Source organism: Drosophila virilis, chromosome 6 (assembly GCF_030788295.1).
Source record: "Drosophila virilis strain 15010-1051.87 chromosome 6, Dvir_AGI_RSII-ME, whole genome shotgun sequence".
In the NCBI taxonomy this organism is placed as follows: Eukaryota; Metazoa; Arthropoda; class Insecta; order Diptera; family Drosophilidae; genus Drosophila; species Drosophila virilis.
This window is the reverse complement of record NC_091548.1, coordinates 1,575,656-1,588,969: the sequence shown is the minus strand read 5'-3', so window position 1 is coordinate 1,588,969 and position 13,314 is coordinate 1,575,656. Positions and strand designations below refer to the sequence as shown.

Here is a 13,314-nt window from a genome sequence, read left to right as displayed (position 1 = left end):
TGCGTGTTGTAAAGAAAAAGCTCGTTGATTTTATCATGAATTATTAGTCGTAGTAATTTGCTCAATTTGCTATTAATAATATTTATTGGTTCCTAGCTATCAGCTGCTACTATGTGGGGTCTTTTTGCCGTAGACATGAAGTACGCGCTTGAAGAGCACGAGCAGCATCGACTTTGCAAGTCATCTGCATATATGAATTTGCATTTTCGTGTTAAATGGCTATACAGTAATTATGTGAAAGAGGTGCCACCATATAAAGGAGCTGTACCTGAGTACCCAGCCTGGTTTGAGCCTTTCGTAATGCAATGGTTGAATGAGAACGATGATGTGTCGTTAGAATATCTTCATGGTGCGTTTAACCGTGACAAAAAGGACGGGGTAAGCTGACCTTATCTTGTTTATTCGGCAAAGTGCATTCGGCATTCCGAAGAGTGAATATCCTAAGTAGTAGAATTATATTTAAGGTCTTGCAATTATGTAAGAAATATTATGAAGGTCGTAATGGCTTTACTCGTGGCAGTTTTTTACTTCAAATTGAAATATATAACTTTTCACCCATTTCCATTTCCAAATAATTCGTTCTATTTCAAATTATTTAACATAGAAAAAACACTTAAAAATGAGAATGAAGCCTATAAAATAACATCTACGAGTTGGAAAATGTCTCTTATAGAAGTCAAGAAAAAAACATTTCAGCTCATTATTATAAGTTCTACTAAGAATGTTGTAAAATGGAGGGGCGGTCTTATCTATGTTACATTCTATATCTATGTATGCATTTTTAATCTTCATATGTTTTTTTTTTCTTATTTTTCCAAGTTCTATTATAATCTTCGTGAGTTTACGATATTACCGATCCAAAATGTACTCTTATGAGTCTCCTATTCCATTTTCATTTTATCCAATCAGTTTCAAAAAAGCAGTGAACATGCTTTGTTCTCGAATTCTGTAGTCGACGTTTTCACACAACTGACGCAATGTTTCGATGTTGTTAGCAAGCTCGAGTGTCCAGATCCAGAAATTTGGAAACGTTACATGAGGCGTTTTGCTAAAACAATCGTAAAAGTGCTAATTGCCTATGCTGATATTGTGAAAATGGAGTTTCCAGAGCATCTGAGGGACGAACGAATTGTAAGTACATTACTATCGACTAGATGGTCTTGCTGGACAGTAAACTCTGCAGATAAGCATTTTGCTGGCCATTGTAACGAATGTTTGGTCATTGCACATATACGTAAATTGATTTATATATAAATATATATGTCTTTTATTCACCTCACACCTTATCATAGGCCTGTATTTTAATGAACAACATACAGCAGCTAAGAGTTCAATTGGAGAAAATGTTTGAGTCAATGGGAGGTGATAAGCTAGAGGAGGACGCAGCCAATATCCTTAAAGAACTTCAGCAGAACCTTAACTCAGCTCTGGACGATTTAGCTTCACAATTTGCTATAAGGTTGACTGCCTTACCTTTTTTTTTTTTGCTATTTTAGCTGTTTGAATAACTTAATTCAATCTTCCATAGCTTGGAACCACGTATAACTCAGTCAGTGCGAGAGCTTGGTGACATGCTGCTTTCGATCAAGGGAGGTGGCGGAACCCTAACAGCCGGAAATCAGGCGGTGCAAAGGAATGCGGTGGCCGTTGAAGCCGACGATGTGCTAAGACCGTTAATGGACTTACTTGATGGTTCCTTAACTTTGTATGCCCAGTCCTGTGAAAAGACAGTGCTGAAACGTTTGCTTAAAGAACTTTGGAAAATAGTTATGCGAATTTTGGAAAAAACAATTGTCCTGCCTCCAATGACTGACAAAACTGTAGGTTGAAAATGTGTTACAAAGACAAATTATATTTAATTCGATTATATTTCTATATAGATGATGTTCAAACATCTTACTGATAATGCAAAGAATTTGGCTTCAAATGCAAAAATAGAAGACATGGGCCGCTTGTTCAAGTCGCATATGGCTGGAAAACAGGACGTTAAAAGTGCTCTTAGCGGTGTTATGGACATATCAAAAGAAGTTGAAAAAAACCTATCCCCCAAACAATGTGCCGTGCTAGATGTTGCCTTAGATACAATAAAACAATACTTCCATGCCGGTGGTAATGGACTGAAAAAGACGTTTCTAGAAAAGTCATCGGAGTTGCAGAGTTTGAGGTATGCACTTAGCTTGTATACACAAATGACAGATACCCTTATTAAAACCTTCATTTCGAGTCAAGTGCACGAAGGTAAGTCCAGCCACTGTTGAGGTCAAAGAGTATATTAAATGCAATTTTTTTACATCATAAGTTGACCCTGAAAACGCCGAAGAGAGCGTTGGTGAAATCTCAGTGCAAATAGACTTATTTTCACATCCTGGCACGGGAGAGCACAAAGTCAACGTTAAAGGTAAACCATATCATCTTATATCTTTAGTTTTTACTTTCCTTTGCGTGCGACTGTTACTTTTTTATTATCAAATATTTATATTTGTATCTATTATTTCAGTCGTGGCTGCCAATGATCTGAAATGGCAAATACCATCTGGAATGTTCAGACCATTTGTGGAGATCAATCTAATCGGACCGCACCTTCAGGATAAAAAGAGAAAATTTGCGACTAAATCAAAATCAAATAACTGGTCTCCCAAGTACAACGAATCGTTTAGCTTGTGAGTAGATTAATTTTTGTTGTTACAAAGGTATATGCATATAATATATTGTTCTTTATATTTTAGCGCCATTGGTAATGAGGAGCAACTAGATTTCTTTGAACTACACATCTGCGTTAAGGACTATTGTTTCGCCCGAGACGATCGACTTGTGGGAGTTGCAGTTATACCTTTAAAGGATATATCTGAAAAGGTCACTTGAATATGGTATTTAAATATGTCTCTATGCACAATTTAAAAATGTTTCTTTATAACAGGGATCGGTCGCATGTTGGTTACCTTTACAGCGCCGCATCGAAATGGACGAGACTGGTTGGACAATTCTAAGAATACTATCGCAGCGCAATAACGACGAAGTCGCTAAGGAATTTGTTAAACTAAAATCAGAAATTCGTCAGGAACCGACAATGGGTACTTAAATACTCGAACCTTCGCAAACTCTCAGATAAAACCCATATGTACTTTCTAAATACATGAGTTTACTCGATTATTAATAAGAAGTTATACATTTAGTAGCATTATCCCTATCTAACATATACATATTTAAAAAAAAACATATACAGTACAACAAAATAAAAGAAAAACATGTTAATATTTATCTAAGTTCATCTATCATATTATTTGATACCTATATTTATGCGGTAAACGCCAGTTGTGTAAAAAGTTGATAATGTATAACTTTATATCCCTTTAAGCATACACACCCCAATAACGTACATGTGTATTACAAAAAAAAATTTACAAATTTAGCTTCCCAAAAGAACCAAAGGATACACTCTATTATCATCGGTGCATCTTAAATGTAATTTGTTTTTTAAGCACACTCCCTTTTATACCCTGAACCCATTAAAAATTGGGTATAAGGGTATATTGTATTTGTGCGAAATCCAAATATATGTAACAGGCAAAAGGAAGCATCTTCGACCCCATAAAGTATATATATTCTTAATCAGCATCAATAGACGAGTCGATTTAGCCATGTCCATCTGTCTGTCCGTCCGTCCGTCCGTCTGTCCGTATGTATGAACGCAAGGATCTGAGAACCTATAAGAGCTAGAGAAATTTTAGATGTAGGTGCTCCTACCTTCCGATAATCGATAACTTACTCAATTTCCAAGCAATCGATAAAAATCGATATCGATATCCTGTTTTTTTTGGCAATTTTGGTAAATAATAAGAGCTAGAGTCACCAAACTTGAAATATAGCTTCTAAAATAAAATATATATATATGCATTTGATGTTGAAGGAAGAGGGTTCAGGGTATCCGCTAGTCGGGAGCTCCCGACTAAAAACTCTTACTTGTTTGTAAATAAATACCTGCATAAATTTAATTTTCACTAACCATATATTTGTTAAATACGATTCACGTGCATAATAATTACAAATACTTATTTTTTCTATTGTAATAATAAAAATAGCCTATCAAAAAATTGTCAAAATATAAACATACCTGAAATCATATGAAATACAAACAAACCAATGTTTCTTAGATTACCCATTTATCCTTGGTTTTACGCTACCAAAGATAACGTCCTATAGAGCCTAAATGACCGAAATAGTCTAAAAATATAATTGCTTTTTCTTTCAGCATCCGTCCAACCACCCCCTACCCATCAACGGTACCTAGTAGACCCACATATCCCTGGTCATACCATACCAATGATTTAGTCCTGGTGAACCTAAAGAGCCGAATCGCTGCAAAATGAGCACGGAAACGATCCAGAATTATGCATGCTTTTATTGCACCTTGTGGGTATGCAATGCTATTTTTCATTCATAACATTAACATTATTAATTCGTCTACCTGCTGGACCTTGCTGGTCGCCTGGTATTTTTGCAAAATTTCATTTAAAATCTCACGCTCCCTCATAGCACCAGCAGTGTTATGTTAATTTAAACCTGCTTTAGACTGATTGTTTAATAGGATCTCATTTTTTATTTTTAATACATTTTTCTGTGTCTGGTGTTTTAGCTAAATTTTTATTTGAAAACGTAAGCCAACGGCCGGGCCCAGTGCACTGGGGATTTTAAGATCTTAATTTAATTGTGGATAATGTTTAAGGTAAATGTTGTTGGGATTTGACACTATAGGTTCACTAGGTTTATATTAATGGTATGGTTAAACCAAGGATATATTGGGCACCTAAAAGTAATTTCAATGTAATATTACTAATACCTTTTTATACCCGGAATCCATTAAAAATGGGTACAAGGGTATATCGCATTTGTGCAAAATCCAAATGTATGTAACAAGCAGAAGGAAGCATCTCCGACCCCATAAAGTATATATATTCCGTCTGTCCAAATCCATGAACGCAACCTATAAGTGCTAGAGACTCGAAAGTGTAGGTGCTCCTAGTGCCTGCGCAGGCCGAGTTTGCTTTTGATAATCGATAACTTACACAGTTTCCAAGCAATCGATAAAAATCGATATCGATATCCTGACTTGGGGAATTTTGGTAAATAATAAGAGCTAGAGTCACCAAACTTGACATATAGCTTCTAAAATAGACTATATTTATGCATTGGATGTTGGAAGAAGAAGGTTTAGGGTATCCCCTAGTCGGGAGCTCCCGACTAGAACCTCTTACTTGTTTGTTGCTGGTCTGGCTGTTGAGTAGAGTCAACAGCAAGTAATGCGGTCTATTGCGAGTTCGAGCCTTTCATTTTCAAGAATAACAAATATAGTAGATGCAAAGCTGTTTCAAACATTAAAATATTTTAAAATTTATTGCACATCATGTAACTAATTTTAATGCACATTTAAGTTATATAAATACACATGCTTGGATATATGCATGTCCTGGGCTAAATTTGAATTTAACCGCTTTTTTAATAAATAAAATATATAGCTAGGGGAACAGATCCATATATAGTACCATAAACACAATACACCGTTTGCCGCACATTATGAACACTTTGAAAACTTCTATTACATTTCTACTACACTTTACTTACGAGATAATTAATTAAGTAAACCGTATTTGTGAGACTTTGACGTTCTTAGGGGCACTGAAACACAGGCTTCCTCACTTCACTCATCGAAGAAAAAATCAAGAGTTTCCGATAAAAATATATTAATTTTCTAGTTTTGTTTACTCCTCATTGGTATGTTATTTTATGCAAAAGCCGTGTCCGTCTTATTTTTCCTCCGATTTTCCTCCGATTTGCTTAACCTAGGAGCTTAGGGGCAGGTTTATATTTTTTGTCCATATCCTATTCATTTTCAAGACAAAATATCATTGTAACCATTGTGAGTTGGTATATACACACATTTAAGCGTTAAATTTCATAAAGATCGAACATCAAATTGACTCCATTTGGACACCTAGACATAATATTGGCATAGGTTTTATTAAAAACTTTAAGCTTTGCTGGTGCTGCCTTTGCCAACTTAATATCAAAGTCTTATTTACGGTGCAAATATATATTTACAAATATAACTGTTTAAATATAAATGTATGTATGGATGGTAGGGACTAGAAAGGCTGCAAAGTGGTGTTGAACCGCGCCGATTCGAGCCCGTCATTTAAATACTTCTTATTTTTAATCAGATTTTAATCTAAAAAGTCGTAGAAGATGCATAAATGCATCTACAATTATATGCATAAGCATTATGGAATCCATCTTGGGCTATATTAATGATTTACAGGGTTCATAAACCATAAAGGAAAATCAAATCAACCTAGGCCACATAACTAAGGAGAATTTACAATTTTTTTTGGCGGTGCGAAACGAAGTTTGTATAAAATTTGGTTTTCTGCCATGGTCACTTTGATTATGACTGACAATATGTTTGTTTGAAATGTATATGACACTGTATTGTTTTTAGTAGAGTTGGGAAGTCGAATGTCAATTAATTAATCACAACCTCATTTCATATTGTATTCTATTTATCCCTAGTCATTGACGCAATAATTATTAAAAGGTATCTACATTTATATTAAGACTAGCGGGTATATCCCGGCATTGCCCATGGCACTTATGTTATAAAAACAATGTTCTCGAATAGCATTGAAAATGATTTTGAAACTGAGCGGATCGTAAACAAACTACTCTCATACAAAAGTTTTCCGTCAATTTACCACTTTTTCGAGTGGAATTTCCCTTTTCGCTGTAACACGTATTCATTATATTCTTATATAGAGCTTTTAAAATAAGTTTGATGCAAATCAGACTCAGCTTAAAATTCTCAAAAAAAGTCCTTTAAAATCCACTTTCCACCGAAGGAGCTTAGATTTTGCAAAAAATGTGAAACACATCTCAAATGATTTTTTATGTAGATCCATGCAAATGAATTTGAGGGCAAAAGGCTACCCACCAAATCCTTGACTCCGACTTCCACCGAGGGTTGGATTTTTCAAAAAGTGTGAAACACCCTTCTAATGCATTTTAGCAATGATCTTTGAAAATAAGTTTAAGGCCGGTCCGATGGTTAAGAAAATAGTTTCATACCAACGTTTTTCGCTAATTAACCACTGTTGTGGGTGGAATTTTCTAAATTGCTGAAACACGTATTCATTAAGCTCTTAAAACTTCGCCCAAAAAATCTTTAAATCGCATTTCTACCGTATCAAATTATTTTTCATATGGAGCTTTGAAAATGAATTTGAGCGCGAAAAGTCACCCACCAAATCTCTGACCCCCATTTCCACCAAGGAGGAATACATTTTTGGAAAAGTGTTAAACACCCCTCAAATTAATTTGAACAAAGAACTTTGAAATTGAGATTGAGGCCAATCGGATGGTAAACAAAAAAGTTTCATACAAACGTTTTTTCGCGATTTTTCCATACTAGCGAGTGGAATTTCCCGAAACCCCGTCTTAACGTACACCTTTATCACATAAGATAGCTACAGTGAAAATTCCTAGCTCTTACGGTTTGGGCTGTGCGTTGATCACCAATCAGTCAGTCAGTCAGTCAGGACAGTTTTATATAAAGAGATATTAAGAGAGATATTAAGTACTTTTAAAGTACACACACACACTCGTATTTATTTATTTACATATTTTTAATAAATTCATAAGTACATATAAAATTATGAATGCATGGTTATGTGTGTGTATGTATGTATACAATCAAATCAATCGGTGTAATATGTGTTCTTTATGTAATTAAACAATACAGTGTCATAATTTCACCGCTAGATACTATGCACACTTGTACGATATACCTATATCTATAATCCTAAGCAAATTAAATTGTATGGTAAGTAATTAGAGCTAGCATAAGCGTTAGCATATCCGCCCAGAAATAGAAGAGAGCGATCGTTATCTGACTAATTAGATCATGAACTCAAGCAACTATTAAAGAGATGTTGGTTAAACTCGTATATATCATATATCATGTTGAGAGAGATTTTGATTGTGCGCCCAAAGGATTGGGATAAATAGCACAAGTCTAAAACTACAATCATACATTTTTATGTATGTACATACCTTTTCCCATATAGTATGTATATATAACTGTCATACATGTGTGTTTGTGTATTATAGTTATACCTTTTCATTGAATATGATCGATATGGAGACGAACTTGATGAATCCGTGCCTATGATATAAGAATATAAATATGTTATTAATGGATGTACCGATACGGGATTAACTTTTCATCCCAAGTTACTAACTACCTACAAGTAAATTAATATTTTGCTATGGCATTGGTGCATAAATGGCACAAAAATTGGAGCTTCCGCGTGACCCGAATCTATCAAAATTAAATGTATGTGTGTAAGTAATGGCACTTGAACTGAAACTTAAAGGACTATACACAGATTTTAGCCTAAGTTATTGTGTATTTACAAGCAAAAAGTTAAATCAAAGTTGAAGAGAGTTGATTTCTTGTCTTATTCTCATCCGAATCAAGACCAGGGTCATAGACCTTTTCCCCTGTGCTCCACAAGGTGTACTTTGCCAGGCCTTTGTATTGTTAATATTGTTAATATATGTATGTTTATATGCAGGTAAGGGCGTGCCACGCATTTCTTCACTGTTATTTCTTCATATTTTTGGGCTTGAGGCTCCTCATATGATCACAAAAAGTGATTCTTAGTCATCGACATCACGCAGCGATGACATTTCAATGTCCTCAGATGAAAAGCCCGATGGCGACAGACTCTCCGGTGGATAGTAGTAGTTACTGCTGGCGACGGGGCCATCAAGTATTAGATTCGGAGGTGGCGTCTCGCAATCGTCCGCATGGGTCCCGACAACGGCTTGGCTCATCTCCTGCAAATGGTATACTGCAGCAGCAGCGGCTGCCGCTGCTTGAACGGTGCCCTCCGACCCGTGACCGGTTTGGCACTCAGCACTCGCGTCCGCGGGACCTGGACCACTGCCCCCCCGACACCACAGCTGTCGCATTTCCGCACGTCGATTTCGCATCAGGACTTTGTACTCTGATATGCGCATTTTTTTTCCGTCCACTATGCAAGTGCGTTTTGGACGCGGACGATAGCGATAGTCTGGATGCTGTTCCATGTGCAGTTTTGAAAGGCGCGACTGCTCCTCGTAGTAGGGCTGCTTGTCTGCGTTTGACATTGCCTTCCAGCGGGCACCCAAAATCTTCGATATATTTGAATTGTGCATGTCTGGACACGCCTTTAATATTTTCCTGCGCTCATCTTTGGCCCACACCATGAAAGCGTTCATTGGTCTTTTAATATGCGGCTTACTGTGTCCATGGCCATGCCGTTGTGGCTGTGAGCCTAACTGGGCATGCGCATGGCATTCTGGATCCAATACAGCTGATCTTTCTGAGCTGGTGCCGCAGCTGTTTACAGAATCGCGACTACTGCGGGCCACTCGAGCAGGGCCACCCCTCGCTCCACCGGTGGACAACTGTGGATTCGGCTCACTCACGCAGGCACTGGCTGCACTCCACATTCGGCCCTAAAAGTACATTAAGAGAACTTTATTTGAATTTGAATAACATTGATTTTATATAACAGTAACTAACCAAAACACTAAGTATGTAAGAGTGCTCTTGTCAAGGTGCCCGTCAAATTACTTTTTTATATATATATTATATATATATATTTTCTTAAAATTAAAAGATCTCGACTGTTTCACTCTTACATTTTCACACACATTTGTGGAAATTTTAAATAGGCGGACTAAGTATTCGCACTATTCACTATTAACGACAGAGTGTTAATTGCTTTTACTTACGCGGGATTGCAAGTAGCTGGCCTCGACATCGGAGAACAACGCTGAGGGTTGATGCTGATGGGAGGCGACAGGGACCGTTTGATTCATCTGCTGCCAGTTCAACGGTGGACTTGGCACAACGGGGGTCAGGCGCTCCCGCTGATCCCTTAAGCAAGAACTGATCGGCGAAGAGCCAGGGGAGCCCTTGGGCTTAGAAAGGTTAAGTGGCGCATCCATTTCAGAGCTTAAGACTTCAGACTTGTTGGCCAAATTTTGACGCTCCGGCGAAGATGGATAATTTATTGAGATTAAACCGTTGTCTGTGCTGTGGCTTACGCTAACTGTTGGCACCCCAGATCGTCCCTGGGGAGAGTCAGGAGGCGTGTTATGACTGTACGTGAACATGACTGCACTATTGGATCTGTTCATGGGCGATTCCGATCTTGACACTCCATCCTCAATACCATATTCGGTTCCTATCGTATGTGCATCTATCGAGGCATCTGTCGGATCAGCATTCGAATATTTTCGGGCAGCTTGAGTTTGAGACATCATGGAGTTGTTGTTACTATTGCTGCTATTGGTAATATTGGTACCATTATTATTGTTATTATTATTATTATTATTATTATTATTATTATTATTATTATTATTATTATTATTATTATTATTATTATTATTATTATTATTACTATTATTATTATTATTATTATTATTATTAGTATTATTATTATTATTATTATTATTATTATTATTATTATTATTATTATTGCTGGTGGCAGCCACCGCGGCTGCAGCCAGAGCCGCTTGAATGTGGACTGCTGCAACGGCCGCTGTTGGCCACATCGGTTGCATTGCCAGCTTGTGGGCGTGTGGGTGAACATGGCTATTGTGGTTGTCACTTTGACTATAGTGCGACTGCGGGGCCACATGACCGGGCATTATGTGAGCCAGCTGCTGAGCGGCGGTGGGCACGGGAGGACGCAGGAATGGTAGAAATGGTACTAGACTACTTGGCACTGTGGGAACAATCCGTTGATGCTGATGGTGCGCCGCCGTGAACCGGCCTGTTCCGAATTGAGCACTTAACTGCTGGTGCAGCTCTTGCAGGCAGCTCTCCTGGTGCATTCGTTGAACATTTTGGAGCTGTTGCTGCTGCTGTTGAATATTTGCCTCAATGTCAGTCATGCTTTCAAATTGTGCCTACAATGAAACAAGACAGTCGGTAATCGGCAATCAGAACTGAAAGTAAGTAACAACAGATCTGAAGATCTCAACCCATGTGCGTATAAGCCACATTTTATATATTTAGTTGTAAATATAATACAAATAAAATATATATTCCCGATATATCTCAATACAATCAAGTAAGAGGTTCTACTCGGGAGCTCCCGACTAGGGGATACCCTGAACCCTCTTCTTCCAACATCAAATGTATATATATATTTTATTTTAGAAGCTATATGTCAAGCTTGGTGACTCTAGCTCTTATTATTTACTAGGAGCACCTACACTTTAAAATTTCAGCTCTTTTAGGTTCTGAGATCCTTGCGTCATACTTACTTTTAGATGTAGGTGCTCCTAGTGACTGCGCAGATCGAGTTTGTTTCCGAAAATCGAAAACTTACTCCGTTCCCAAGCAATCGATAAAAATCGATATCGATTTCCTGTTTTTTGGGCAATTTTGGTGAATAATAAGAGCTAGAGTCACCAAACTTGACATATATCTTCTAAAATAGAATAAATACATGCATTTGATGTTGGAAGAAGAGGGTTCAGGGTATCCCTTAGACGGGAGCTCCCGACTAGAAATTCTTACTTGTTTTTTTTTTATCATCATATAGTCTCCGATACCAAGCACTCATATAGCCAGATGGACGGATAGTCAAACTGATTGACATACATGGCTCGAACGGCTTTCAGGTGTTGCTGATACAGGCATTCTTTAATACTTTTAACATTTTTTACGCGTTTTAATTGGACACAGAGTTCAAAATCAGGATTATCCTAGTTGAGGTAAACATTTTGGCCATAAGCGCTCTATGTATTTTTAATTTAAGAAATGGTTGGCAGCGTTGCTTTTAATGTTTTAATTTAAGCTTTGACCACCGTGTCCCCCATTTGCATATGGAATTTTCCAAAGTCCCGTTTTCATCAGCATCAGTCAATATTTCACCTTCGTTGGTCTAACGGTATGGGATGCGTTCGTCACAGTTTAGTCGGACATTTTATTCAGGACGAATACATTTAGAATCTCTCTTAGAAGATATTTGTAATATATTTCAAGCACAGGTAAACATTTTTTTAAAAAATTTTTTTTTAGTTTTTTTTCCATCGGTTAGAGGACCGTTTTAACAACACTTGGCAGCAGCTGGATTTGTACGAATGAAATCTCGAGATAACAATGAATCCCGGGATTGTATGCTGGTGCGCCGACAGATACCGTTTCATACGTACATATGTATATGTGAAGGTGCGCACTTGGAAATCGCCTTGCTCCCTGCTGACCACGTCTTAGTTTCGCGAGTCTACAGCACCTCGCGTGATTGGCTGAAACAGTTATGTTTCGTTTCGATTTTTTTGCGCTGCAGCCTCTAGCGCTTTTGTCTTTTCCAACACAATGAAACGTCCATGCAAGGCGAAGCGGGCCGCGCCTCCATTTAAGTCCAAGCTGTTTGTGCGCAAGGCAAGCTCAGAAGCCAAAGACAGGGCCAAAACGTTTTACATTTGTCCCTCAACTTTTGCTGTTGTTACTGTTACCTTCCCGTTTCCACAGCGCGCGGTCTTCGTTAGCGGCGCTTAGCACTCGCACTCACACTCGCACTCGCATTCGTGTTAGCATTTACTGCTAACATCGACACATCGCAGAGAACTGATGCTGACGCCATGAAAATTCTTGTTGCTCTGATAAAACACTGGAATTGTCTTGCCATCCGTTATTGCGCATGTCTGTTAGTGGGAGTTGAAGCAGGAGAGTACGACGACTGTGACATCAGAGTCTTTAAGAGCATTTTCAATATGCACAACCGGTGCGAAAGTGTGCGTGAAATATATGTATGAAACACTCGCAAATAAAATAATAGATTGACGAGATGCGCAGAGAGAAAGAGCATGAAAACCGGTGCGCAGAAACTCTCAACCTGAATTTCTCTCAACACTGATGGGCGTGCATTCAATTGTTGGTACGCGATTTCATTGCGCACACATTGTTTCACGAATTACAAGAGTTCGCTCTTTCCTTAGTTTTCTGGGTTTATATGGTTGGTGGCGCATCTTTCCGTGTCAAATACATACATAGACTTGCTCTACATAGATGCATACATATATACATATATGAATGTTCTATACATATTCAAGCGAGATGTACATATACATATGCATATACATTTGTATGAGCATATTTTTATAAAAGTTGCTGACGAGAAATTCAAAAACACCGCCGTTGTTGCCACCCAGTCCAAAAATCAATAGAGTGCGAAGGTAGCGCAATTGCGAACGTCAACG

General features: G+C 37.8%; 2 protein-coding genes across 20 annotated transcripts in view; one reads left to right on the top strand and one right to left on the bottom strand.

Annotated features, from left to right (window-relative positions):
- Positions 1–4,137, top strand: part of unc-13 — a 45,782-nt gene extending 41,645 nt beyond the window's left edge. For all 13 annotated transcript variants that reach the window (XM_070210623.1, XM_070210622.1, XM_070210627.1 and 10 more), the window contains 9 exons: positions 97–378; positions 910–1,131; positions 1,293–1,459; positions 1,529–1,820; positions 1,881–2,238; positions 2,300–2,398; positions 2,498–2,660; positions 2,727–2,853; positions 2,918–4,137. In XM_070210623.1, coding sequence (XP_070066724.1) covers positions 97–378; positions 910–1,131; positions 1,293–1,459; positions 1,529–1,820; positions 1,881–2,238; positions 2,300–2,398; positions 2,498–2,660; positions 2,727–2,853; positions 2,918–3,079 — 1,872 coding nt within the window. In that variant the 3' untranslated portion in view covers positions 3,080–4,137. The remainder of the gene's footprint in view (positions 1–96; positions 379–909; positions 1,132–1,292; positions 1,460–1,528; positions 1,821–1,880; positions 2,239–2,299; positions 2,399–2,497; positions 2,661–2,726; positions 2,854–2,917) is intronic.
- Positions 4,138–5,399: 1,262 nt separating this feature from the next.
- The window catches only part of Sox102F (transcription factor Sox102F), a 44,843-nt gene continuing 36,928 nt past the window's right edge, over positions 5,400–13,314 (bottom strand). For 5 of the 7 annotated variants that reach the window (XM_070210634.1, XM_070210635.1, XM_070210633.1 and 2 more), the window contains 2 exons: positions 9,832–11,013; positions 5,401–9,552 (listed from right to left, as the gene is read on the bottom strand). In XM_070210634.1, coding sequence (XP_070066735.1) covers positions 8,710–9,552; positions 9,832–11,013 — 2,025 coding nt within the window. In that variant the 3' untranslated portion in view covers positions 5,401–8,709. Of the gene's footprint in view, positions 9,553–9,831; positions 11,014–12,267; positions 13,137–13,314 lie in introns of those variants that run through there. The other 2 variants (XM_070210638.1, XM_070210639.1) reach the window with 2 other exon arrangements.